We start from the raw sequence: 25,362 nt of genomic DNA on the forward strand, positions 1-25,362 counted from the left end.
ACTCTGACTGAGCTGCTTATGGCCCCTATCCTGCACTGGATACAGGCAAACCTCCTGGCTTGCCTGTTCCAGTGCAGGATAAGATTGCGCCCTTAGTTGTATTCAGGTGAGAAAGCATGGGTGAGGGTGGGTAAGAAGCCACAAGAAGGGTAAATTGCCCTGCCCTCCTTCTTCCCACTCTGATTTTTTTTTTTCTGTGGGTCTACATGAACCATGATTGTAATGACATGACTGTAACCAAGAAAGGTAAGAGTGGAAGACACAAACTGAAAGAAATGTGCAGGTCCACCTAAGTATACATATGTATCATTTATGTGTACAAATCTTGAGGTATACACAATATGCACAGTGTACCTCCCTTTGCTGCCTGCTGGGCAGTGTAACGGTGAAAGACAAACTGGGAATATTGGTGCTTCTTTTTCCTGCATCTGCACATAACACATGAAGTCTCACCTTTGATGTATACATCTCTTTCTGTTTATAATCTCTGTAATGTATGTGGCTTTGCGCTTTGGCTCCTTTTGACTTCTACAGCATGAATTTTTAAACGGGAATTAAGTGATCTCCCGGGACAGAAGCAGGCATAATTTGACATGCTAGACTTGTTACAGTGCTTGTGCCTTGTGAAGTAATTTGGAGAATGTGTCCAGTTCTTAGTTAGGATTTTTAAACTGAAATTTATCGAAAGAAAATTCTTTGGCAATTAAGTTTTGAGGAGCCAATGTATACCCCTTCTGCATAAATGCATCTAGCAACAGGTGTCTAAGTCCTATATTCCAAACATCACAGTACTGATGTACTGAAACATCACAGAACTGAATCTTTCAGATAGATGCAAATTATCAGGGTTTTTGTCAGGATTGTGTCTCTAGGTGTAATGAACCGTATGAAACACTTTGAAATGGGTCAGTATGGATGTTTAGGGGTGAATTAAACTGCTTGTTACCCTCATCAATCTCATTTGTAACTGTAATGCTAAGAAGGGACCGTCTTACTGTTATCTTTTGCGACAAATACTACCATCATTCATTGCTTTCTATCAGTGCCTCACCCTATGGAGGAACCAGCACTGCCCATCCACATTGAGGAGGGGATAGACGTTCCAACTGGTGAGTGCAGTTAAGATTGGATGCTTGTGAAATGGGGAGGGGCATGTTGGTACATGAATCTTGATGCTTCGCTTGTGTTTCTCCATATGCTGTTGAGATTTTAAGGAGTATCAACTGCAAGTATTTTTTAAATAATATTTATTTTAATAAATATCTGTATATTTCTGTGTTCCTAAATAGTGCTGTGTTGGAAATGCCAATTCTCTGTGGATGAGTGGGAAAGTTGCATCATGGGAAGTCACACACTACATTTCCACTACACATTAACCTATCACTATATTCAGAGTTGCCAGCTCTCATAATTATGTTGCTAGCCTAATGAATGGCAGCATTTTGAGGAATCCTGGTGGCAGAGTTTAGGGTCAGTATTAAAAAAAAATTAAATGTGCTTAAACTGTTGATTTCAGTGGGTCTTAAGCAAGCGTTCATAAAATTTGTCTGTCTTTGCCACCAAGCCAAAACGTATGGCTGCCAGGTCCTTCCCACTTCACTTCAGTATAATCTCATACATGTTTATATGGAAGTAAGTCCCACTGTGTTCATTGGATTTACTTCCAGCTGAGTGTGTATAGGACTGCAGCCTTTAGAGAGCAATCCAATCCACGTCTGTGCAGAAGTAAGTCCCATTTTGTTCATTGGGCCTTACTCCCAAGAAAGTGTCTATTATCCACGTGCCTTATTATCCACAGGGGTTCTGTTCCTGGAACCCCCACAAGTGCCAAAACCTTTTGATAATGAAATCAGTGGACCAGGCACACTGGACCCTCCGAATGCAACCAGAGCACATCTGGAGGATGTTCTGAGGCACCCCTTCCTAAGGGGCGAAAATTGTTATTCTACTGAGAACTGGAAATGACTATTTTTGGCACCCAGAAGGCTTTACAATGCATTTTGAGGGTTGAGGAGGCCACATGTGGCCTCCCCAGCCCTCAAAACACCCTATGGACGTGACTGGAGCACAGCTCTGGTCATGCTCAGAGGGTTCAAGTCAGGCTGAACATGGTTCAGGGGATTATTGAGTCAGATCCACGGATGCAAAATCCATACATGATTAGGCATGACCTGTATAGGATTTCAGCCCTTGAGCCCAAATCCTATACAGGTCTTACGCTTCAGGAACTAGTGTTCCATCGGCTTAAGGTCCTTAATGGCTTTTGCACAAGGCAGCATGCTGTTTGGAGCAGCTGGGCAGCCACCGCAAATCACCTGCAAATCAGTCACACCTCTGGGGTTGGTAAGTCACCATGGGGGAGGCAGGACAGAGGTGGGAAGAGTTGGAACAGAGCAGAAGGAAAGAAATGGGGAGGATATGGGGGCAGAATGAGGGCTAGAAGGGGTGATATTGGTGGCAGAGGTGTTGCTGATACCCTGTCACTAGTGCAGGTCCAAGTGGACCCAATCCTACACCAGAGGCTTACCCCCTCACGTAAGGGAAAAAATTATCTCTTACCCAGAGGAGACCTCAGTGATTGGGGCCGTAATCTCTGACCTCCAGTGTGTTTTTTGCATGAGGTCAGGGATAGCCTTGGAATTGGACGGGGGTGGAGAGTGGATAAGGGGGTGAAGATAGTCATCACAGTTGTGTGGGTGGCGCATCCTGTCACTCCCTTCTCCAACCATACTTCTTGTTAGTAGAGGAGCTCGAGCTTTTGATGGCTGGACTGGTGAGGCAGTGTGAGAGTCAGTGTTAGAGCTGAGTGTTAGAATTACCGACTCAGGGTTCCTGTTCCAGAATGAGAGCATGGAGCTGGAAGAGTGGGCAGCAATCTACTCCATAGTTGGGCTGGGCCTTCTGAAGGTCAGCAGAAGTGCAGGTCTTGAGCATGCCTAACGTGTCCTTCATTCCTCCCAGTATTTTAAAAATGTGCTTGTAGACTACATTGTTTACTTCCCATCGTGTTGAGAAGTTTCTGACTTCCTGTTTGGTGGCATCCTGAGTAGCTCCTTGACCTTTGGGGGCTCATTGCACAAACAGAAGATTTCTCTGTGAACAAACAGGAGTGTTTCACTTGTGGAAAGGGTCTTGCACTTTCATTTGTTTGCAGAATGATTTCCTGTGATGAATGCAGTATAAGCAGCAACTAAGTCTATGGCCTATTCACACATATTGCTGCCTGTGTAGCAACTGCCAGTCTTGTGGCAAGAAGCTATGTGGCTGGAATATGCATGTGAATACTGGAACTGAGTGGGTGGGACAACCCCCTCAGACCTTCTCACCCACCCAGTTGGTCTTTTGTCTGGCATGTAATATGGCACTTAATTAGTGGGAATAATAAAGTGAGGGCTTTTCTATTGTCCACTATAATTCAGAATTCAATTTATAAATCCTTCTATAAACCTTTTGTTTTTCCTTGTTTCAGTGAGTAAAATATCAGAATCCTTCAATATGCTTTTGTGTAGTACGCTTTTTCTTTTCTTTTAACATTCTAATTCTTATCTCTCCTTTCACTAATTTATTTCTTTTGCCTGATATCGTAGAATCTGGCATTGTTTTAAACACCATAGAATAATTCATTGTTAGACTCCTAGAAATCCTGAATTTATTTAAAATGCTCTCCGTCCTTCCCTCCTCTCCACTTTAGTGGCTATGTAATCTCTCTGTGTTCCTCAAACAAACCAGAAAATAATGTATATTTAATATTATAACTTTAGTCTTCTATATGTTTATTCTTCATTCTAATGTTTATGTAAAAGACCTTGCCCCTACAAACTCAGGTTATTTCCCTATAGGTTTGTTTTGTTTGCTGCATTACAGTTAAGAAATAGCTTAACTTAACAAATCATTGTTTTCTGCATTAAGAAACAGCAAACGTTTCCCAGTCAGTCATAATTTCATTTTCTGGCACAAAACTAAAGAATAGAAATAAAAAATGCAAACTATATATACTATACTAAAGGTAGAGTAACCATAATTATTGTTCTGTGATGCTCATTCATTCTTTTAGGATTGGTTGACCGTGCGTTCTTTGCGTTAATTTTATGATTCTGTTGGTGCCTGAGGTGCAAAATGCCTGAGTGAAAATAACCCAGACTAAGGGAAGAAAATACTTTGTAAATAATGGAATCAAAACTATCATCTGAAATCAGTCAGAACTGGAGAGAAAAGTTACATTGAGAAAGCATTTCATTGTAAGAATAAGTTACAATATTAGTTTTCTTGTATTCCTAAGAAGAACGCGTAGAGCAAATAGCCAGCATTTTCAACTATAGTTGGAAGAATGTGTTGATAAAACTTGAGTGGTTCTTACCTTTCGTACTGAATTGATTCTGCATTCATTCAAATGAAACTCTCATCAGCATGAAACTTTGTGGAGTATTTTTATCTATTGTTCTAAGCATATGATACATTCTTTATTTGCATATGTTACATGCATTCCACTTTGCAGGGCATGATATACAGAAGTGGGCTGCATATTTGTTTTCCTTAGTAGAATGCTTATTTTAAGCATTATCTGACTTTTCCTCTTAGACAATAGAAGGATTTTTTTTCAAGCCAGCCTTTTCTTGCATGAAAGGTTTGTTGACAATCCAGTACTGAAGATAACTTCCTGGTTTAAAAATTAATCTAAAGTCACCCTTGTCTCAAGGAAATGGGTCATAGTTTCAGGGACAATGAGTGATAGAGGAGGTCTTTAACTTCCACGGTTTTCAGAGAGGTAGGATTCATGATGATTAAAAGTCACTGTTACTAAATGACTGGAACTCATTGGTATTTATTAGAAAATTGCCATAGTATGATTTGGATGTAGGAAATAGTTAGTGTATTAGTGTAGTGTAGGTGTATTAAAATGTATCATTATTGCAGATTGTTTTCTGTATACACCGTATAATCTCAGCTATGACCTTCTTGCTGCTCTAGTATTCCCATCAAACATTATAGCAGACCTTCTTTTCCTGACACTGGTAACTCCTACCTCCTTGTCTCATCTGCTTGACCACCCCTGCCAACTATCTACCTTCTCAGAGGGAGATGTTGCTGTGAGTCAGTGGTACCCATGCATGACTTCCACAAATGGGCAGTGGGCCAGAAGTGTGCAACAACAGCCTGACTTTCTTGCCTCCATAAAAAGCCTTGCATTGCTGGCATGTTAGTTCTGGTGGTGCAATGCCCCAATAGGATCAGGGCAGTGTCCAAATTCTTTCCATGTGAGTGCAGCTGAGAAGCTTGCCTAAGACCACTCCATGAGTTCATGGCAGAGATAAGATTTGAACTGGTAAGCTCCTGATTAGCTACTATGCTATGCCTGCTTGATTTTCTTCTTGGCTGTTCCACCTGGCTTTTGATAAGAGCCTTTAATTGAGTGGAGGAGGAAGAAAGTTGGGAATGTTACCACGGAATCAGTCTGTTCTATACCCACACAAGCATATAAACAGAAGACTCCTGTTTTTGCTGCCATTTCAGCATCGATGTGTATGACTTGAGAAAGTGTAAAAACAACAGATGATATTTTTCTTTCTCTCTTTCTCTCTTTCGTTCTGTTTTTAATGTTTTACCACTTGGAAAAGAACAAGCACTTCACTGCAAACTTCCTTACTGGCAGGCTTATATTGTTTCTCACACTTTCTCTGTAGAAACATCCTGATCCCTTTCTCTTTCATTCTGTGTTCTCGGCATTCTGGTAACTGCTTGTGGAGCTTCATTTTCTGTTTGAATCATGAGGGTATCTAATTTCTGTAAGGTATTTTTTTTTTTGCTTTTCAAAAAACAGAAACGCAACTATAATGAAATGGATTGCAGCAGATCTGATAAATTTATAGGTTCTTTTTTTATCAGTTACCTAACGGATACAGCCTTTGCTATTATTGGTTCTTTTCCACTCTAGGATCTCTGACTTGCAATTATATTTTTAAAAAATACATAAATCAGTAATTTGCCTTGCTGATTCATGTTTTTGGCCAGTGGTTTCCCAAACTTGTGGGTCGTGACGCACCAGGGGAACCAGAAGCAGGGCATTCTCCCTTAAGGGGAATGGCCCTGCTCCAGTGGCAGTGAGGGTGCTGCAGTGATCACAGTGCTGCTGCTACCAAGGGGCTTATTTCTGACCTTGGGGCAGAGCTGGACTCCTGCAGGGTCCTGGAGGCTAGCAGTCCTGTCCAATGTCCTTTGCGGCTTTTGTAAACAATCCTCATCTCCAATCAGCAGCTACTGCAGTTTTCATTCGAAAATGGAAGTAGCTACTGATCGGAGATAAGGATTGTGTACAGAAACCTCAGAGGACATCAGAAGGGCTGCAAGCCTCCAGGACCCTGCAGGAAGCCAGCTCTGCCTCCAAGGTCAGAAATAAGCCCCTTGGTAGTGGCAGTGCTGGAATCGCTGCAGTGCCGTTGATGCCCCCTCCTTACCTCCTTACCACCCCACCTAAATACATAACTGGTTCCCAACTCCCCTGTAGGAGTTTGGAAACCACTGCCCTAGGCAGTGATTATAATGAGCCTATGAAGCTGCTGTAGATTCAGTCATACTATTGTTTGATCTAATTCCTTTGTTGTATTTACTGATTGGAAAAGCTCTTAGCCTTTCTCGGCCTCACTCCTTTTTAAATGGGAGATGCCAGGGGCTGAATCTGGTTCCTTCTCTATGTAAAACTTCTTTTCTTCCACTGAGCTACAACTCTGTTCCTCATTTCAGGACTAATTGCTTTATGCAGTGGAATCCCATTTGCTGTACAGCTCTACCCTAATTGTTCCCTCGAGTTGTGGCTTTTAATAGAGCCCAATGTATGCACGTTAAGTGCCAGGATTGCTGCTCTGCCTCTACCCACCGTGCAGTGCAAATTACATTTTTATTCTGTGAGGAAAGCTTCCACACTTCTGTCCAGATTGCCTGCCTTCATGGAGGCAGTGTGGACAGATACTTAGGGATTGACCTGGACAATGCAGGAAATTACTGCCTTGTGTCTAAGACTGTCTTCATCTAATATGTACAGCATAGAACTGAGTGACTTTCAGGCCCTGTCTATGATATAAGAACATAAGAACAACCCCACTGGATCAGGCCATAGGCCCATCTAGTCCAGCTTCCTGTATCTCACAGCGGCCCACCAAATGCCCCAGGGAGCACACCAGATAACAAGAGACCTGCATCCTGGTGCCCTCCCTTGCATCTGGCATTCTGACATAACCCATTTCTAAAATCAGGAGGTTGCACATACACATCATGGCTTATATCCCATAATGGATTTTTCCTCCAGAAACTTGTCCAATCCCCTTTTAAAGGCATCCAGACCAGATGCCGTCACCACATCCTGCAGCAAGGAGTTCCACAGACCGACCACACACTGAGTAAAGAAATATTTTCTTTTGTCTGTTCTAACTCTCCCAACATTTATTGGATGTCCCCTGGTTCTGGTGTTATGTGAGAGTGTAAAGATCATCTCTCTATCCACTTTATCCTTCCCATGCATAATTTTGTATGTCTCAATCATGTCCCCCCCTCAGGCGTCTCTTTTTGAGGCTGAAGAGGCCCAAACACCGTAGCTTTTCCTCATGAGGAGGGTGCCCCAGCCCCGTAATCATCTTAGTCGCTCTCTTTTGCACCTTTTCCATTTCCACTATGTCTTTTTTGAGATGCGGCGACCAGAACTGGACACAATACTCCAGGTGTGGCCTTACCATCAATTTGTACAACGGCATTATAATATTAGCCATTTTGTTCTCAATACCTTTTCTAATTATCCCAAGCATAGAATTGGCCTTCTTCACTGCCGCCGCACATTGGGTCGACACTTTCATTGACCTGTCCACCACCACCCCAAGATCTCTCTCCTGATCTGTCACAGACAGCTCAGAACCCATTTATGTGAAGTTTTGATTTTTTTTGCCCCAATTTGCATGAGTTTACACTTACTGACATTGAAGCGCATCTGCCATTTTGCTGCCCATTTTGCCAGTTTGGAGAGATCCTTCTGGAGCTCCTCACAATCATGTCTGGTCTTCACCACTCAGAAAAGTTTGGTGTCGTCTGCAAACTTGGCCACCTCACTGCTTACCCCTGTCTCCAGGTCATTTATGAAGAGGTTGAAAAGCACCAGTCCTAGGACAGATCCTTGGTGCACACCGCTTTTCACCTCTCTCCATTGTGAAAATTGCCCATTGACACCCACTCTCTGTTTCCTGGTCTTCAACCAGGTCTCAATCCAGGAGAGGACCTGTCCTCTAATTCCCTGACTGTGGAGTTTTTTCAGTAGCCTTTGGTGAGGGACCGTGTCGAACGCCTTCTGAAAGTCCAGATATATAATGTCTACGGGTTCTCCCGCATCCACATGCCTGTTGACCTTTTCAAAGAATTCTAAAAGGTTTGTGAAGCAAGAATTACCCTTACAGAAGCCATGCTAATTCTCCCTCAGCAAGGCCTGTTCGTCTATGCGTTTTGAGATTCTATCTTTGATGAGGCATTCCATCATCTTACCCGGCATAGATGTTAGGCTGACCGGCCTATAGTTTCCCAGGTTCCCCCCTTTTCCTTTTTAAAGATTGGTATGACATTTGCTATCCTCCAATCCTCTGGCATCATGTCTGTTTTGAGGGACAAGTTGCATACTTTAGTCAAGAGATCAGCAACTTCATTCTTTAATTCCTTAATAACTCCTGGGTGGATGCCAGCAGTGACTTATTGATCTTTAAATTATCAATGAGGTCTGAAACATCTTCTCTTTCAACCTCTATCTGACAATTCCTTGGTCGGGAGGGGCCGTTCGAGCAGCAGTATCTGCCCGAGGTCTTCTGCCGTGAAGACCGATGCAAAGAACTCATTCAATTTCTCTGCCATCTCTAAGTCTCCTTTTATCTCATCTTTCCCTCCTTCACCATCCAGAGGGCCAACCACTTCTCTAGCGGGTTTCCTGCTTCTAACATATTTGAAGAAGCTTTTATTATTCCCGTTAATGTTGCTGGCCATGTGTTCCTCATAGTCTCTCTTGGTCTCCCATATCACCTTCTTACATTTCTTTTGCCACAGTTTATGTTCCTTTTTATTCTCTTCATTAGGGCAAGACTTCCATTTATGAAAGGAAGCTTCCTTCCTCTTAATGGCCCCTCTAACTTGGCTGATTAGCCATGCGGGCACCCTCCTGGACTTAGTCGAGCCCTTCTTCCTTTGCGGTATACACTTCAGCTGGGTCTCTATTACTGTTGTTTTATGCAGCCTCCATGCACTCTGGAGAGATTGGACTCTTTTTACCTTCCCTTTCAACCTCCTTCTAAACAGTCTCCTGAGTAAATAAATATTTTCTTTTGTCTGTTCTAACTCTCCCAACGTTTATTGGATGTCCCCTGGTTCTGGTGTTATGTGAGAGAGTAAAGAGCATCTCTCTATCCACTTTATCCTTCCCACGCATAATTTTGTATGTCTCAATCATGTCCCCCCCTCAGGCGTCTCTTCTCTAGGCTGAAGAGGCCCAAACGCCGTAGCCTTTCCTCATAAGGAAAGTGCCCCAGCCCCGTAATCATCTTAGTCGCTCTCATTTGCACCTTTTCCATTTCCACTGTGTCTTTTTTGAGACTTAGTTGAGCCCTTCTTCCTTTGCGGTATAAACTTCCACTGGGCCTCTATTACTGTTGTTTTAAGCAGCCTCCATGCACTCTGGAGAGATTGGACTCTTTTTACCTCCCCTTTCAACCTCCTTCTAACCAGCCTCCTCATCTGAGGGAAGTCTGCCTGTCGGAAGTCAAGGGTTTTTGTGAGAGATTTGCCCGGTATTCTTCCCCCGATGTGCACGTCAAAACGGATCGCAGCATGATCACTGTTCCCCAGCGGCTCCGTAACATTGACATCTCTAACCAAGTCCTGTGTACAATATTAAATCCAGAGTCACCTGTCCTCTGGTGGGCTCCATGACTAGCTGCTCTAAGGCACAGTCATTGAGCACGTCAAGGAATCTGGTCTCCTTTTCGTGACCAGAACACAAATTGACCCAGTCAATATGAGGATAATTGAAGTCCCCCATGATTACAATCCTGTCCCTCCTTGTCACCTCCCTGATCTGTTTCCTCATTTCAAGGTCCCCTTCTGGTTTCTGGTCTGGAGGACGATTGTACGCCCCCAGTATTACATCGCTCCACAAGCCTGGTAATTTAACCCACAGAGATTCTGTGGCGGAGTCGTACCCGCCTTCAATCTCTACTTTGCTGGATTCTATCCCTTCCTTAATGTAAATGGCCACCCCACCTCCAACACGCCCCTCCCTGTCCCTCCTGTAGAGTTTATAGCCCAGGATTGCGGTATCCCACTGACTTTCCGCATTCCACCAGGTCTCCGTTATGCCCACTATGTTAGTGTTTTCCCTAGTCACCAGACATTCCAGTTCTCCCATCTTTGCTCGGAGACCCTCCTTTCATTAGTTCATAGGTTGGTAGGCCCTCCAGGCTTATCCATTAAAATGGCATGACATCATTGCAGGGTAGAGCTTGCTCTCAAAGTGAATGAGAGTGGCCCAAAGAATAAACTGTTGGTCACCACTGAAGCTGATAGATCAGAGTGGAATATAATGAGTTAAAATGAAATAGAAAAATTTAGTTGGACTCCTGGCATTCCTATGAATCATACAAGTAAACCTTTGTGAATGTCTCTTTTTAATTCAGGGTTGTAGATACCCGCTCACCTGATCCCTAAGGTGAGTCAGAAATTGCTTCCAAGTGACCAGGCATGTCTCTTTTAGCTCTCCAATGACGAACAAATATATTTTGGTAAATGGGCTAAGTAGATTAACTTCTGTGGACTTAATTGCATGATAGATAAATCCAGACCTCAGGAATATAAGCAGTTAATAGCACTTGTACACATTATGACTCTTTTTGTCATATGAGTTCCTCATAACAACATTTTCGGGTGCAGTTAAAAAAAGCCCTTTGAAAGTTTGTGCTGCACAGTGGAATAGAATTTTGTATGTTTTACATCTGCAGTGGTGATGCAATCAGAGCAGCAGTGTATCAAGGGAAAACAGCAGGAAGCTGGTGCTCCTTTCTGGATTATTGTCAATCATTAGGCTTTTAGCTAGCACACCCCCCAGGGGTGTTAATTGAGATCAGAAGTTGGTCTGTTGTGAACAAAAGCAACCTTTAACAGGCCATTTGTCCCTTGCTCACTTACCAATGCATACAGCATGATGTAACAGCTTCTGTCCCTTCATCTGTATTCTGTAGTTGTCTTCCATCATTGCTTTTTTGGCCTGTTTGCTTGTGGAAGCAAGGCAAGGCCTGCTGCCTGAAGGGTGGTGGTGTTTTGGCTCTGGAGAGCAACAGAAGGGAAGACAAGAGGAAAAAATGCCTATTGCTGGAGTACCATCTGAATGGGAGTGTATTGCAAGCCCTACTGTTTCACAGACTCAGGCCCAAGTCCTAACCAATCTTCCAGCTCTGGCATAGCTGTCCCAATGAGACGTGTGTTGTATCCTGCAGTTGTGTGGCATTCATGGAGGCCTCCTCAAAGTGAGAGAATGTTTGTTCCCTTACCTCAGAGCTGCATTGCCCTTATGGCATAGGAAAGTGGATTAGAAAGTGGATTAGGATTGCGCCCTCATTCATTCCATGATGTGGAAAGCATATTACTTTGACCTACTGTATTTCTACCACATAATTGCTTTGCATGGTGATTTTGTCTCTACTTGATACTGCGAACTAGTGGCATATGAAGTGGGTGGCGGTGGGCACAGGCCTTGGGTTCCAGGCCACAGGGGGTGTCTGAAAGGCAACAGGGACAGTGCTACCCCCTTCACAGCACTCCAGGTGTTTCTCTGGCTCTCGGTTTGTAGTGCTAGTGCTCATTGCTTAAAGTGGCAAGTACTTCAGGCCCACCCGCCCTCCCCTTGCCTCTGTTTGTCTCTGAAATGGAGCCATTCCAGAAGTGAATGGTGTCAGGTGTAGATGTGGGGTGACAATTTCATGGCACTGTGTTATCTGGCCTCGGGTGCTAGGAGGCTTCGGGATGCTGCTGCAGCTACTTCTTGGGACCACTTGCCTTGATTGGAAAATATATGGCTATATCTGTGGAGTTCTTCTCACAAGGCATTTCCAACACAAATGTGTTCTTTGGGACACTCAAGGAATGTTGCATGCAGAGATAGCTGACCACATGAATTGGCCAGTAGTATGATAAGCGTGACTATGGCAGAAACCAGTTTGGATGTAAATGCAAACAGAGGGCAGTCCGGGAGCATTAGTTTAATAGCTCAACTTTTGCACCTCTGAGGCTAAACCACAGCATAAACATGGCAATTGAGATAACCTTATCTGTCTCTGTACCAGTCGTTGCAGTAAACTGCTTTGAAACAATTTTTTCCTATTCGTTTCTACCTTCAACTAGGAACATAATTTTGTATCAGCATTTACAAATCAGATTCTAGTGCCCAATTTTATGATCTTCCTTGGAGGAGCAGGCTGAAAATGTGATGAGTACCTAGTCAAATAAAGTAAGACTGAATAAACATCCAAGCTCAAGGTTGTCACATCTCTCTGACGGATACATACCCTGAGCTCCTCTAACTACTTGCATTCAGCTGTAGGGTGTTGATCATACACATGTATAAAGGCAAAGCCAATAGCCAGTTGACTCTGAAAAGGGGTATAATATTTATTTACATTTCTCCACAACTATTGTGAATGTAACCACAGGTTCCATGTTGCGTGATAATTTATATCAAGAATTATTTGGCTACATAGGAAAGGAATAAAATACTATGACTTTGTTACTACTTTCTGTCATGCTGGTGCTTCTATATTTGAAGATGTAAGAAATGGCAGAGACGAAAACAAACTTTGCTCTCAAGGAGCCATAAAACTCAAATGGAGCACACTTCTTTTGTACTTTGTGATATCTCTGTTAATTCCAGTGTCACACACATGAAAAATTTTGCTGGTAAGCAGAAGGCTATATAAAATAATTGTGGCAATCTGGTAAGAAGGTGCATTAAGATAAGAAAAATGGAATATGAAAACTTTCAAAACGGAGTAAACCATAATATGCAGCCACTCTTTATATAGTAGAAAAGGGGTACATTGTTCAATAAATGTAAGAGGGCGAACTTTGTGAACTTTGCAGTTAATGTATATGAAATTTACAGCATTTGTTTGTCTTAATACTTGGATCTCAAAACTAGCATAGCAAGTTGCTGATAAGCCTTCCAGGGTTTTCTCCCACTCTTTGTGTTTGCACACGTGTGTTGTCAGGCTTGTACATGTGAGTGGTTTAGATCAACCATTTTCAACCACTGTGCAGTGGCACACTGGTGTGCTGCGAGTGGTTCACAGGTGTGCCACAGGAATTTGGGGGAAGGTCATTTATTAATAGGGCCAAAGGGAGATGTGAGCCCCCACTGGCAGCATGGTGTGTCAATTGTCAAAAACCTGGTGGTGTACCTTGACCATTTTATTGCCTTGTCAGTGTGCAGTGAAATGAAAACGGTTGAAAATCACTGGTTTAGATAGTGACACTGTTTCTTTTCTGTCCCCAAAACAGTGTCAAGCAGACATTGTGGGTTGTGTGTCCCTACAGCGGAGTTCATGAGAACAGCACAGATTATAGACCTTCAAGTTCAGCGTCCCACCCAATTCATTCTTACTCCAGTGCCTCTCCAAATATGTTTCCCAGTATATTTTTGTTAACTGCTCATCATCATTATCATATTATAATTATGTAATTATATTATTATTAGTTGTATTATTATTATTAGTAGTAATGATGTTAGTAGTAGTAGTAGTAGTAGCAGCAGTACAAGTACATTAGGCCAAACAGAGTGCAAAAGTTTGGAACATAAACAGAATTGGCACACCAGTTCAGTTCCTAATTCTTCAGGAAATACAAGATTTCCTGAAAATACGCCTTTAAAAGGGGATTGGACAAGTTTCTGGAGGAAAAATCCATTATGGGGTACAAGCCATGATGTGTATGCTCAACCTCCTGATTTTAGAAATGGGTTATGTCAGAATGCCAGATGCAAGGGAGGGCACCAGGATGAGGTCTCTTGTTATCTGGTGTGCTCCCTGGGGCATTTGGTGGGCTGCTGTGAGATACAGGAAGCTGGACTAGATGGGTATATGGCCTGATCCAGTGGGGCTGTTCTTATGTTCTTAAGATCTCCCCCATTTAAAGATTTGGGAGGAGGATCTTTGAATGGAATGAATCTGTTGAATTTCACATGAAGGAATACATGGAGTTTCTGTGCAAGAGACTTTCATGCTTTCAGCCTAGTACTAGGGTACTGACAGACCAGGATTGAGTTTAAGTTTAATGTCAAGAGATGAGCCCATAAGAGGGCATTTCATGCTCACAACTGCCTGTTTAGTGGGGTGCTGCTGATTGTGGAATGATTTTAGAAACAGAAAATGATGTGTTATTACTAAGAATAAGTATGTGTTCTGGGAGCCAAAGAGAGACAAAAACATATTATTCTGATTATGTAACAATTCCTCTATGTAATATCATTGAAAATCCTGGGTAACTGCTCTTGAATGTAATGGAATTGACTTGGAATCCCACCAATAAAACAACATCAGGATTTGGCTTGGAGAAATTTCCTTTTTGTTTTGGAAGGAGCTGGCCTTTGGCTGCATTCAGGCTTGTTTTTTGTTATAAATGGCAGCTTTGGCTCGTTGTTCAGCCATCTTTTGGGCCAAGCCTTTTGTTTTCTGAAAGAACAGCAGACACATGTCTCCTAGAAGCTGGCACAATCTTAAGAACTTGAATTACTCATTTTAGTCTCCGTGGATTTAAGTTATATTTAAATATACAGTTTCTGCCTTTCCTTATTAAACTCATATTGAAATAATAGCTCTAGTTTTAACTTGCAAAATACCTTCCAAATATATATCAGTTTGTTGATTGTTATCTTTTCAAAGGCATTGTAGTGTCACACAGCGGAATAAAAGTGCAGGAAATTAAACACAAATCCCATTTATGCAAAGGACAATGCATTTTATTAAACTGTGTTTTCTTGGAAACTCTCACAACACTGCAGTACCTTAAACTACCTCCTTTTCATCTTTGTTTGACATTTCCTGTGATTGGTAGTAGCTAAGAGATCACGGCAAGGTTATAGGATAAAGTTTGAAGTACAAGCCTAATAAATTGCATCATTTTAAGAGACTCATTTATGTCATAAACAAGTATAGTTATACTGTTTAATGTGGAAATTGTGGGATAATCCATACCCTGAACTGTAAAAACATTTTATAAAAAGTTCAGAGTCCTTGGAACTTGATACTTGAAAGCAAAGCCACTTTAGGACTATAGTTCTATCAAGAAATCTCACACCATTAGCCCTTGTTAAATTATCTCTTTTCTGGGCATTACTCTTGATTCTTTGATATCTGAAATCACTTGCTCCTTGGTGAAACAAGAGCACATTCTTGGCTGGCTCCAGCCAGACTGGCCATAGTTTTCATGGGCAGCTGCCTGAGGCCAAACAAATAATTTGTTCCCTATTATTCCCTATTATTCAAGGAATAAGAGCATTCAGACAATCTTGAAGCAGTTCTTCTTTCAGTTAAAACCTGCTAACCTCCTTAATTTATTCCAGATTCTCACATTGATTTCTGATGTGATAAAATCACCATGCACAATGATTTTTATCCAGGCAGGTGATCCACATGTTTTGATTTGGCTTGGTAGCGAACAATTATTTCACCAGCCACCAAACCTTTCTCTTACCTAACTCTTTTGCATATGCCAGAATTCTTGAAAAAGAGATCTCTCATATTACAGAGCAGGCAGAAACAGGATAAATATGATGCCATGAGGGCAAAATGCACTAACTGACATGGTATTGCACACACCCCTCATTTTTGCTAGGTGCATACATGGCATGTAACTGATCCTCAGCTATGACATATGCAACATTAGCCCATCACTAAAGTGCTTACCTAGGGTATGAATTCTTATAATGGTAAAGAGAAATGGTATTTTGACTGTCAGTTTAAAAAAATAAATAAATTACTCTAACCAAAATATAGTGTGAAAAACACATTTGAGGAAGTTTATTGTAAATGTAAGGTTTGAACTTGCTGTTCTTCACCTATCCTCCCATAGCTATAATTCACAGTATGCACTATTTTTATTAAGATTTGCTCCTTAATATAACCTGCTAGCTTTATTTTTGAATAGCATATAAAGTATATTAAACCAAATAATTTGGGCAAGTAGGTAAGACTTGTCAGTTGACTTTTTATTTTCTGACATTATTTGCTGCTTCTTGTATATTCTCTCTTCAGCTATATTACAAACGGCTTGGTTTTAAATCACTCCAATAAATATTCTCCAGATACGATGAAAGACAGATATATTTCTCTTAAGATCTTTATTGCTTAAGGAAATTGATGTGCCATGCATTAACATCGGTTTTAATATTGCATTAACACTGATTTAACCAAGACACTGAATACTAATTCATGCTTACAGTTGTTTTGTCCCAGACTTGACTGGTTAAACTGAATGGTTTATGGAAAGGTTTTAATCTGCATGGGTACACTGATGCATATCTATCTCAGAATCAAGTTCCAGTCACAGATTTCCTGCCAAGCTCATGTCAGTCTGTGTTTCAGGTCATTGCCACACAAGCTAAATCTTTTTACAGATCAGAAAGCAGCAAATTAATTCCAGACTCCCAGTGCAATAAACTGAAGTATGATTTTTTGGTAGCGATTGCATAGTCATACATATATAAACAAGCACAGTCGTGCGTCACTTAGCAACAGGGATGCAGACCCACATCCCTGTTACCAAGCAAGGCTTGACAGGCATAGCCTCTGAAGGTGAGGGGAACTGCACTCCCCTCACCTCCAGAGGCTTTTCTGAGCCTCATAGAGGCAGTGTGCATCCGGGAAACTGGAAGTTATGTGTTTTTGGCCGAAATGGCCAATCCGAACCTTGTAGTGGCAGCAAGTGAATGCATGCTGCTTCTGCAAAGCTCAGAAAAGCCTCCAGAGGGGAGCACAGCTTATTTCAGCTTCAGAGGCTGGGGGGGGGGGGGTGAACAAAGACCAGTGGTGGCTGTCGCATATGCAGGCATATGTGTACACCTGTATACAATTAATGCATCCTGAAAGAAATGTTCCAGTTTATACAAGTCCAATTAAAACTTAGGACATTTTAAATGGTAAACCACCATGGAAAGATAAAGAGGCTTGGAAACTAATCCTGTCCTTCCTCCCATTGGTGCTGGTTACAGCGTGCCAATTTTTGATGTGGCTACAAGGGGGTCAGATCAGGAAGCTTCAGCAGGGAATTGAATCCCCTTATCCCTGTGTAAGTCCCCTTATTCTTAGTTGGTCTCCTTGAACCTGCTCTAGCAATTACACTAGTGCAAGTCCAAGGGGAGTGGGGAGACTGCTGCTGCAAGGGATAGGATCTGGTGTGCAACACTGGATCCTCTCCTTTCCATAGACTCCCCGTCATGCCTCTCCCTACCCTGGTTTGCCCCCTCCCTAACCCACTGCGGCCTTACCTGCTTTGGGGGCTGTAGGCAACCCCAGCAGTGGTCCTGGAGTGCTGCAGCCTCATGTGGCAGCCATTTTGTGATAGCAGAGGTGCCTGTTGCAAAGGGCTCCCTGCACTGGCCCAATCTTCAGTTAGATTGGACCATTAATGTGTTCTTAGCATATCCCAAATATAGTCAGATATTTACTGGTAAGCCTGGCATTAGTGTATTTTATCTTCACAATCATGTTTAAGCATTTAACAGTGAAATGCCTATATCAAGATGCTATTTTAAAAATTCTATGTTTTAAATAATTGCTGTCATCCACCAGTCTTCTACAATATGTGGCATTTAAAAACATGACCGAATCCATACCGGATCATCCTGCGAGCTGAAAAAATAATGGTAGATCCATTGTGTTACCCTCCAGGACTGTAGAGTATCTGAAACAGATTTCAAATTGATTGCTCTACCTTCAGAAGTCTTAGATGAACTTGCAACACTGAGCATAGCCCTGGCACCCTCAAGTTGGCAACCTTCAGTCTCGAAAGACTATGGTATCACGCTCTGAATGGTGGTTCTGGAACAGCGTCTAGTGTGGCTGAAAAGGCCGATTCGGGAGTGAGTCCTGGCATCCTATGTGCATTTGATCTGAGGAACATAAGGGGATTTACTTTTGCAGCCCAAAACAAATAACTACTTCCTGTGCAATGGTTTTTTTTTACCTTCCATAATTTCCACATATTTATACATTCAGTTGCAGCCCTTTATGGCACGGAAGGTTCTCAGGATGAAATCCTTTGGGTAAAATTAATATGTTATTTTTATACATAACTTAAATCGAGAGCACTATGTATCAATGGCAATCATTGTGGCAGTTTTCAACATTTTTCTTTTCACAGCACACTCACCTCACTATGTCCTTGCTTCTTGTGATAAGACTTCCGTCTGTTGGGAGACTCTTCTGGGTGCTGCAGCTCTGTTTCTACGATAACTGTCTGTAGTAACAAATTGCTAGTAGAGGAAGAGGGACAATTTGTTACTATAGACAGTTGCCCCAGAAACAGAACAGAACCTGGAAGCAGTTTTTGGTGATTTTCAACTGCTCTGCTCCAAACTTCTGTGGCATACCTCCGAACCATTTGTGGTACACCAACATGCCATGGCACAGCAGTTGAAAGTACCTGATCTAGGGTTTAGTTTGCTTGGGGCAGTGGTTCTCAAACCAGGGGTCAGACCCAAACAAACATTGTAAGGATGTTCCTGAGGATTTTGGGAAGCCGCATTCCCTGTAAGCCACGAAATCACATAGCTTCCTTCTCAAAAAAGCTTCCCAGTCAAAAAAAATTTGGAAAACACTACCCTAGGGGTTTACACAGAGCATATCATATCACTAGCTAATTCAACAATGAATAGCCCATTGTCATGGCAGAGGATGTGATTTTGTGGTGCATCAGAGTGACTCAGACCTATTTATTTTGAAATCTAAGTGAGAAGCTGAAGTGGCAATCGAGTAGGGCGGGGGAGTATGTCAAAACTCAACTGAATAGAAAGGTTTATTTATGCATGTTGCTTTTTAAAAATCAGTACCAGGATATAAAAATAGAAAGGGGAGAAAAAAAATTGCCATTTCAGATCCTTCTGGTTATTAAGAGAAATCACTATGTTTAAGTGGGGAAAAAAATCACTTTTAATAGAAGATCCATAATCACTGTCTGTGCAAAGCCTCAATATATCGGTCTATGTGAAATACAAGTATTTTGGAGAAAATTACATGCTTGGAACAGATGTTGAGGCAGGAAAACAAAAAGGCATGAAGTGATAAGGCAGATTTTCTGTTGTGGTCAATTCTGGTTTACATAGTGAATTGAAATGGTCCAGTGGAAAGGCAGAGGCCAATACGGTTGGTTCCAGCTGCGTCGTAGGAGTTACCAGAATGTGACTGTGTTCAGCCATGAACTGCCTCAGGGACTCTGGCTCTGGATTTTGCCTCGAGGTTGACTCCTGAAGCCTCTTCCATAACTGGATGTAGCCACAAGGCAGTGGAGGTTTGGGATCAGAGTTTTCCTTCTCTCAGATGAGCTGCCTTCCCAGGCTAACGAGTCCCATCTACCCGGTGGCTGTTTAGTCGCCTCTTACAACAAGTACAGCCAAACTGAGGGACTATTCTTATCCCTAGCCCTCAGGGGACCATTTCAGCGACGTGGAGTGGGGGGATTTGCTGATTGGGAAACAGTCTATCCTCCATATCTACTTTACCCAGGCTTCGCGCACTGGAGAGGACACTGTTCCAGAACCACCATTCAGAGCGCAATACCCTAGTCTTCCAAGACTGAAGGATGCCAACAGTGAATTGTGCAAATGCAGAAACGACCACAGAATTATGGATGCATCTAGAAATTAAGTGGTAAACTGTAGGTGCAAACTAGAGCACTTGAAAATCTGAGATTGTCTAGTGAGAATGTCAAGGACATTTAAAGTCTTGTCCAGTATCAAGGTTTGTCCTTGGTGTTTGCATTCCTTGGATAAGAGCCTGGTTTTAATGTACTGGTCTTTTCCCATATGTGCACCCCCACCTCTCTGCCTCCTTCTGTGCATTACTTCTCCCCTCTTTCTTCAGTAGATTTTACTGCTTCTCCTCTACTCAGCCCCCTACCCACAAGGTCACAGGCTCTTATTCTGTGTCCAGGATATCTACCAATCATCTGCTCCTAGTACTGACAACTTATTTATTCTCTGTCCTTTCCCTTTACACAGAGCTACTCTTCTAAAGAACAATTAAAAATAAGCATGATGCAGATGGATTGCCCAGAATTTGAGAGGGCAAGGAGCTGAAATAAAGTGCCTGTTTACCAACTGTTTCTCATAGACATGGCTATCCCAGTTGTACAATCAATGATGAAGAGAAAAAAACTTCCTATACAGCTTCCATCCTAAACAGAAAAAAGATTCACGAGTCCTCGCATCTGTTGACATTTCTGCTGGTTTGAGAGGAAGTAGAGGACATGTTGTGTTGTGATGTTGCATTCCACTTGAGTCTCCTTAAGACTGTCCAAACTTCAGAAGTGCTGCTCAGTACATTCTTGAGTCTAGCACTGTAATTAGTGCAATGAATGGGCAACATATGACTGCCTTTTCAGGAACCAGGAATGCTAAAGTTAAGTTCTGACAGGATCCTTCTTCGGTGTTACAGGAAAAGAGACTTCAGTGTGCTTTTTATCCATTTGTGAAGTCAGGCAGGACTAACCCATTCTGTAGCCTTACCGGCATCTTTTCTGTGCATGTATACATCCAAAACAAGAAATGGATGATTTTGTGGAAAACATTGTCTTGTTATGAACTGTTAATCTACTTAGCATACTTGCTTGCCATGATGGTTCATTAGCAGAGGTACCTGGTACGTGAGGCCTGTCACACTGAGCCTGTTTATAAAACATATATGGTGTTTTCCTTCTTTCTAGAACGCAAAAACATGGCCACAAAGGAGAAACTGCAGTGTTTAAAAGACTTCCACAAGGACATCCTGAAACCTTCCCCTGGCAAGAGCCCTGGGACACGTCCTGAGGATGAAGCAGAGGGGAAACCACCTCAGCGAGAAAAGTGGGCAAGCAAGATTGACTTTCTGTTGTCTGTTGCTGGCGGATTTATCGGATTAGGAAACGTTTGGCGGTTTCCGTATCTCTGCTATAAAAATGGTGGAGGTGAGTGTGGCCATTTGCTTTCATTTTGTGAATGGGAAGGGGGGAGAGAAACACAATTGTTCTGAAGATAAATGGGATCAGGATTTAAAAAAGAAATTAAGGTGCTATTTAAATAATAGCTAAATAGTAAATATTTTTTTCGTTTTTGAAAAAAGGTGATTTGATTTGTATTAATGAAAGCCAATCCCACGATATCTGAAGTCACTCTATTGAGGTGGTATTTTCCTAATATCTTTCAAGTCTGGTTGTTGATCTTTGCTCTCTAGTGACAGTTTTACAACACAATGACTGAAGGGCATGAGGCAGATTTCATAGTAATGTTTATATACAACTATCAGCTGCTCTTGCTCTGGTTTTTTTGTGTGAGAGTCATATAATTTTTTTAAACCTCCCTTGTGTTCCCTCTACAGGTGCATTTCTCATACCTTATTTCATTTTTCTGTTCGGGGGAGGTCTTCCTGTGTTTTTCCTAGAGGTGGCACTAGGACAGTATACTTCTGAAGGAGGAATCACATGCTGGGAGAAGATCTGCCCTATTTTCACCGGTTAGTTATGTACTGCTGTGGGCTTTGTACTATATAAAGACCAGATCTCAATATTCTGTGACACTCTACCATGATGAAGAAACTGAATCTGGGATTGGTTTTTAGAGGGCGAGGCATGGGGTTATGCAGACAGAAGCAGGCATGATTCTCTGGAGGCATGATTGTCTGGAGTCACCAGGACACTGTCTTTACTTTCTCTTGGCCAGGAAAATACTTACGTACCTCTCATAGGGAAAAGAAACATGCAGGTCATAGTTACATGAAAAGCTTCCTTAAGTAAACATGGATTTCAGTGAAACTAAAACATGAGCTCATATGTCTGATGAGTCATGATGAGTCATGAATTTTGTTTAAAATTCAGAACAATAAAAAAATCAATATTTCTGAACAGAGTCAAACCATGCTATCACTTAATATCTTCACATCTTTCTTTGTAGTTAACTAGAGACTCAAAGTTTATTCTTATTTATGGAGGTCATTCTGGCCTGAACATGGATGTTAACAGGTGCAAAAGTATACCTTTTGAAATGTGTGAGAGGTTGAACTGGAGATACTGTAAACATGAACTTCAGAAAATTCTTCCTAGATTTAAAAGTTTAAGAATCCAAATACTTAAAAACCTGAATGCAGTTTATAGAACGGAACACAAGTAGATCTGATAGAAGCTATAGAGCCCAGTCTATTCTCACCCCCACCCCCGCAAAGACAGCATTGCCAAATCGGCAACCGCTGTATCCTGTGGGGAGCAGTTGCGGAGGTATCTTCTTGGTAAGGGAACAGTCATTCCCTTACCTGGGGGTAAGCCTCTGCAGTGCAGGGGGATCTACTCAATGTCTGCTAGCTAAATAGCTGGTGCAGTTCTGTATGGACCCACAGCATGGGTTCAGGTTCAAGAAGGGGATTAGGATTTGGTAGCCACCAGTGCTGCTGAACCCGCCCCCTTCCTAATCCAATTCTGCTCATCCTCTGCCCCCATTCTACCCTCCCACCAATCTCCTGCTGACTTACATGCTCTGTGGGCAGCAAGAGAGCTTTATGGCAGTCAGCCTCAGCAGAAGAGGCACTAGAACATTGGCCACTGAGTTTAGGATTGGGTTGTTTGTGTTTACTGCTTTTTCCAAGCAGCAACCTCCTATACCCCAAGAATTTGCTGAATTCTCTAAAATCTTTCTCTGAGTGTGTTTGTGTGTGTATGTTTTAATAAAGATGATTTCAAAAATGTCTTGGTTGGATATTTCCACCTGAAAAACATGGAATGGCTGCCATTGCCTAAGACAATTAATTGGTTATTAAAGAGCTTGTGCATTCACAGGCTATTCAGTTGTTCCAAAGTACATTTCTGTTTTGGAAGGGGGTTGCCAGATTCGGCCAGTTTTATGTCTCCCCAAATACTTACTCTGAAACTGCTTCATTGATATCAGTAGGACTTACTGTCATGTAATTCTGCTGGGGCTAGGCTGATAGTTAAACCCTTGTGCCAGTTGGCACTTTATTAGCTGCTTGCATGGTATCTCAAGTTATGGACGACATGGCCTTATCTTCCAGTGACCCTGTGTATGAAAAGCGAACAGTGCAGTTTATAAATAATTATTTTTAATAATTATTTTTAATAATTATTTTTATTATTATTGTTGTTGTTGTTGTTGTTAAAGCATGAGTGTCAGAGTTAAACATTTATCTTACTTTAGAAATATGCTCACGTCCTTTGCAGAAAGACGTGTGCACAAATTCTAGCTTTTATTTTGTTGACTTTCCCATCTAGCTTTAGACCTTCATGTTGTACTGGCGAACATGTTGCTTTTTCACCGAGAATGTTGTTCTTTGGCTGTAGCAGTGGTAATAAGAACAACATTCTTGGTTTGTGTTTGTGACACAAGTGCTGTGTTTACGTACTGTGTTTATGCAGAAGTGAGTCCTACTGAGTCCAGTCAGGTTTACTCCTAAGTAAGTACGCATAGGATTGCAGCCTCAGTTAGAAGCATGCAAAAAAATATTTTTGCTAATTTCTTCCTGTACAGTTACATGCATCCCTTAGAACTACACACATAATAGCCATCATGCTAGTTCAGTTCAAAGGTACGAGTCCATTATATATCTTTAATAAATGTAGATGCCTCAGGGAATCTGTCCAAGGGGCTTGATTAAACTAGCCGCCTCTTGCCATTTAACTTCAGCACCTGATAATCAGACATATACTGCTTTTAAATTGAGAGTTTTGATAGAGTTTTGCCCACATCATATCCCCCATCATCCTTTGTGATGAAGCTGCACCTCTGAGGCTTGTGCTGAATGCTGTTATGATGGGGGTGACCACATAGCCCAGGAGAGGTAAGTAAAACTTACCTGGCCATAGGCTGTCTGGCTTTCAGTAGGTCTCCTTGGGCCTACACCAGCTATTTTGCTGGCGTAAGTCAGAGGAAAAGCAGGTTGTGTGTCGAAAACAGAGATAAGATCCATTACTAGTGCTGCCAAGATCTATCCTGCCCTAAAAATGGCCCCACCCTGATCTTCCTGCCCATGAACTTCCCCCACTGCCACCTTTACTGGCTCTGGTGTGGCATCCAGGAACCACTGGAACATGCGATGTTTGTGCCCACAGCACACAGCAGTAGTGCACCTTTTACAATGCTTTAAGAGGACTTGTGGTGGTAGATTGCAAGATCTGTTTAAACCCTTGATAAGATTGTGCTCACTGGTGGCTTAGAGGAGCCCTGTACTATATACGGACCACGACTGAAATAACTAATTTAGTAACACTTTTGGATTTGAGGTTTGGATTTGGAATTTTTGACTTGGATTTTTTGAAGAGAAGAACCACTCACACATTCCTCCTCCCATCAAATTCCATATCACAAACTATTCCTCAGAGTCCACTTCATTTCAATGGCAGCTGGTTAATTGGCACAGTAGGGCAGTAGATCTCTAAGCAACACAGGCCTAAAGTTCCAATGTATTCATGGAGCAGGCTCTTGGAGCAGATACCAGTACACAGAGCATGGTACCAGACAGTAACATAGTGTTCCTAGGGCAGCATAGAAACAAAAGCATGGGATTTTGTTTTCTGTTGGTAGTCATTAGTATATCAGAAATTATGTTAAAACTGAATCTGGCTTGGTTCGGTCTCCAGCTCTTATTATGCTTCATATTCACAACTATTTCTACTCCCAAGTGTTAAGTTCTCTTAATTCTTCTTACACAACCTGTCCACAGACATGAAATATGATAGTCATATCATATAGTCATATCAACAGGAAGAATACTTCATTCTACAGGGGTGGAGCAGTTGCAGAGGTCTCTTCTGGGTAAGGGAGCATTCTTTCCCTTACCCAGGTGTAAGCCTCCATAATGTGGATGGGTCCACTTGGACATGCATTAGTGAATTTGCTGATGCAGGTCAGCGTGGATCAGGTCCCAGAAGGGGGCTAGTATTTGGCAACCACCACTGCAGAGGAATCAACCCCATTCCTGGGCTGGATCTGCCTTTCTCCTGCTCTGTTGCCACCTTGTTGTGCCTGCCCCGTTCCGCCCTTCCTCCATTTCATTTCACCTTCCCCACCATCCTACCTGCCTCAGCGGGTCGCAGGCAGTCATCTGGCAGGCA

General features: G+C 42.2%; 1 protein-coding gene across 6 annotated transcripts in view; it reads left to right on the plus strand.

Annotated features, from left to right (window-relative positions):
- The window catches only part of SLC6A6 (solute carrier family 6 member 6), a 72,091-nt gene that overhangs the window by 13,077 nt on the left and 33,652 nt on the right, over nt 1–25,362 (plus strand). For 3 of the 6 annotated variants that reach the window (XM_066616155.1, XM_066616154.1, XM_066616156.1), the window contains exons 3-5: nt 1,044–1,109; nt 20,977–21,216; nt 21,627–21,761. In XM_066616155.1, coding sequence (XP_066472252.1) covers nt 1,055–1,109; nt 20,977–21,216; nt 21,627–21,761 — 430 coding nt within the window. In that variant the 5' untranslated portion in view covers nt 1,044–1,054. The remainder of the gene's footprint in view (nt 1–1,043; nt 1,110–20,976; nt 21,217–21,626; nt 21,762–25,362) is intronic. The other 3 variants (XM_066616157.1, XM_066616158.1, XM_066616160.1) reach the window with 1 other exon arrangement.

Source organism: Tiliqua scincoides, chromosome 2 (genome assembly GCF_035046505.1).
Source record: "Tiliqua scincoides isolate rTilSci1 chromosome 2, rTilSci1.hap2, whole genome shotgun sequence".
Lineage (NCBI taxonomy): Eukaryota > Metazoa > Chordata > Lepidosauria > Squamata > Scincidae > Tiliqua > Tiliqua scincoides.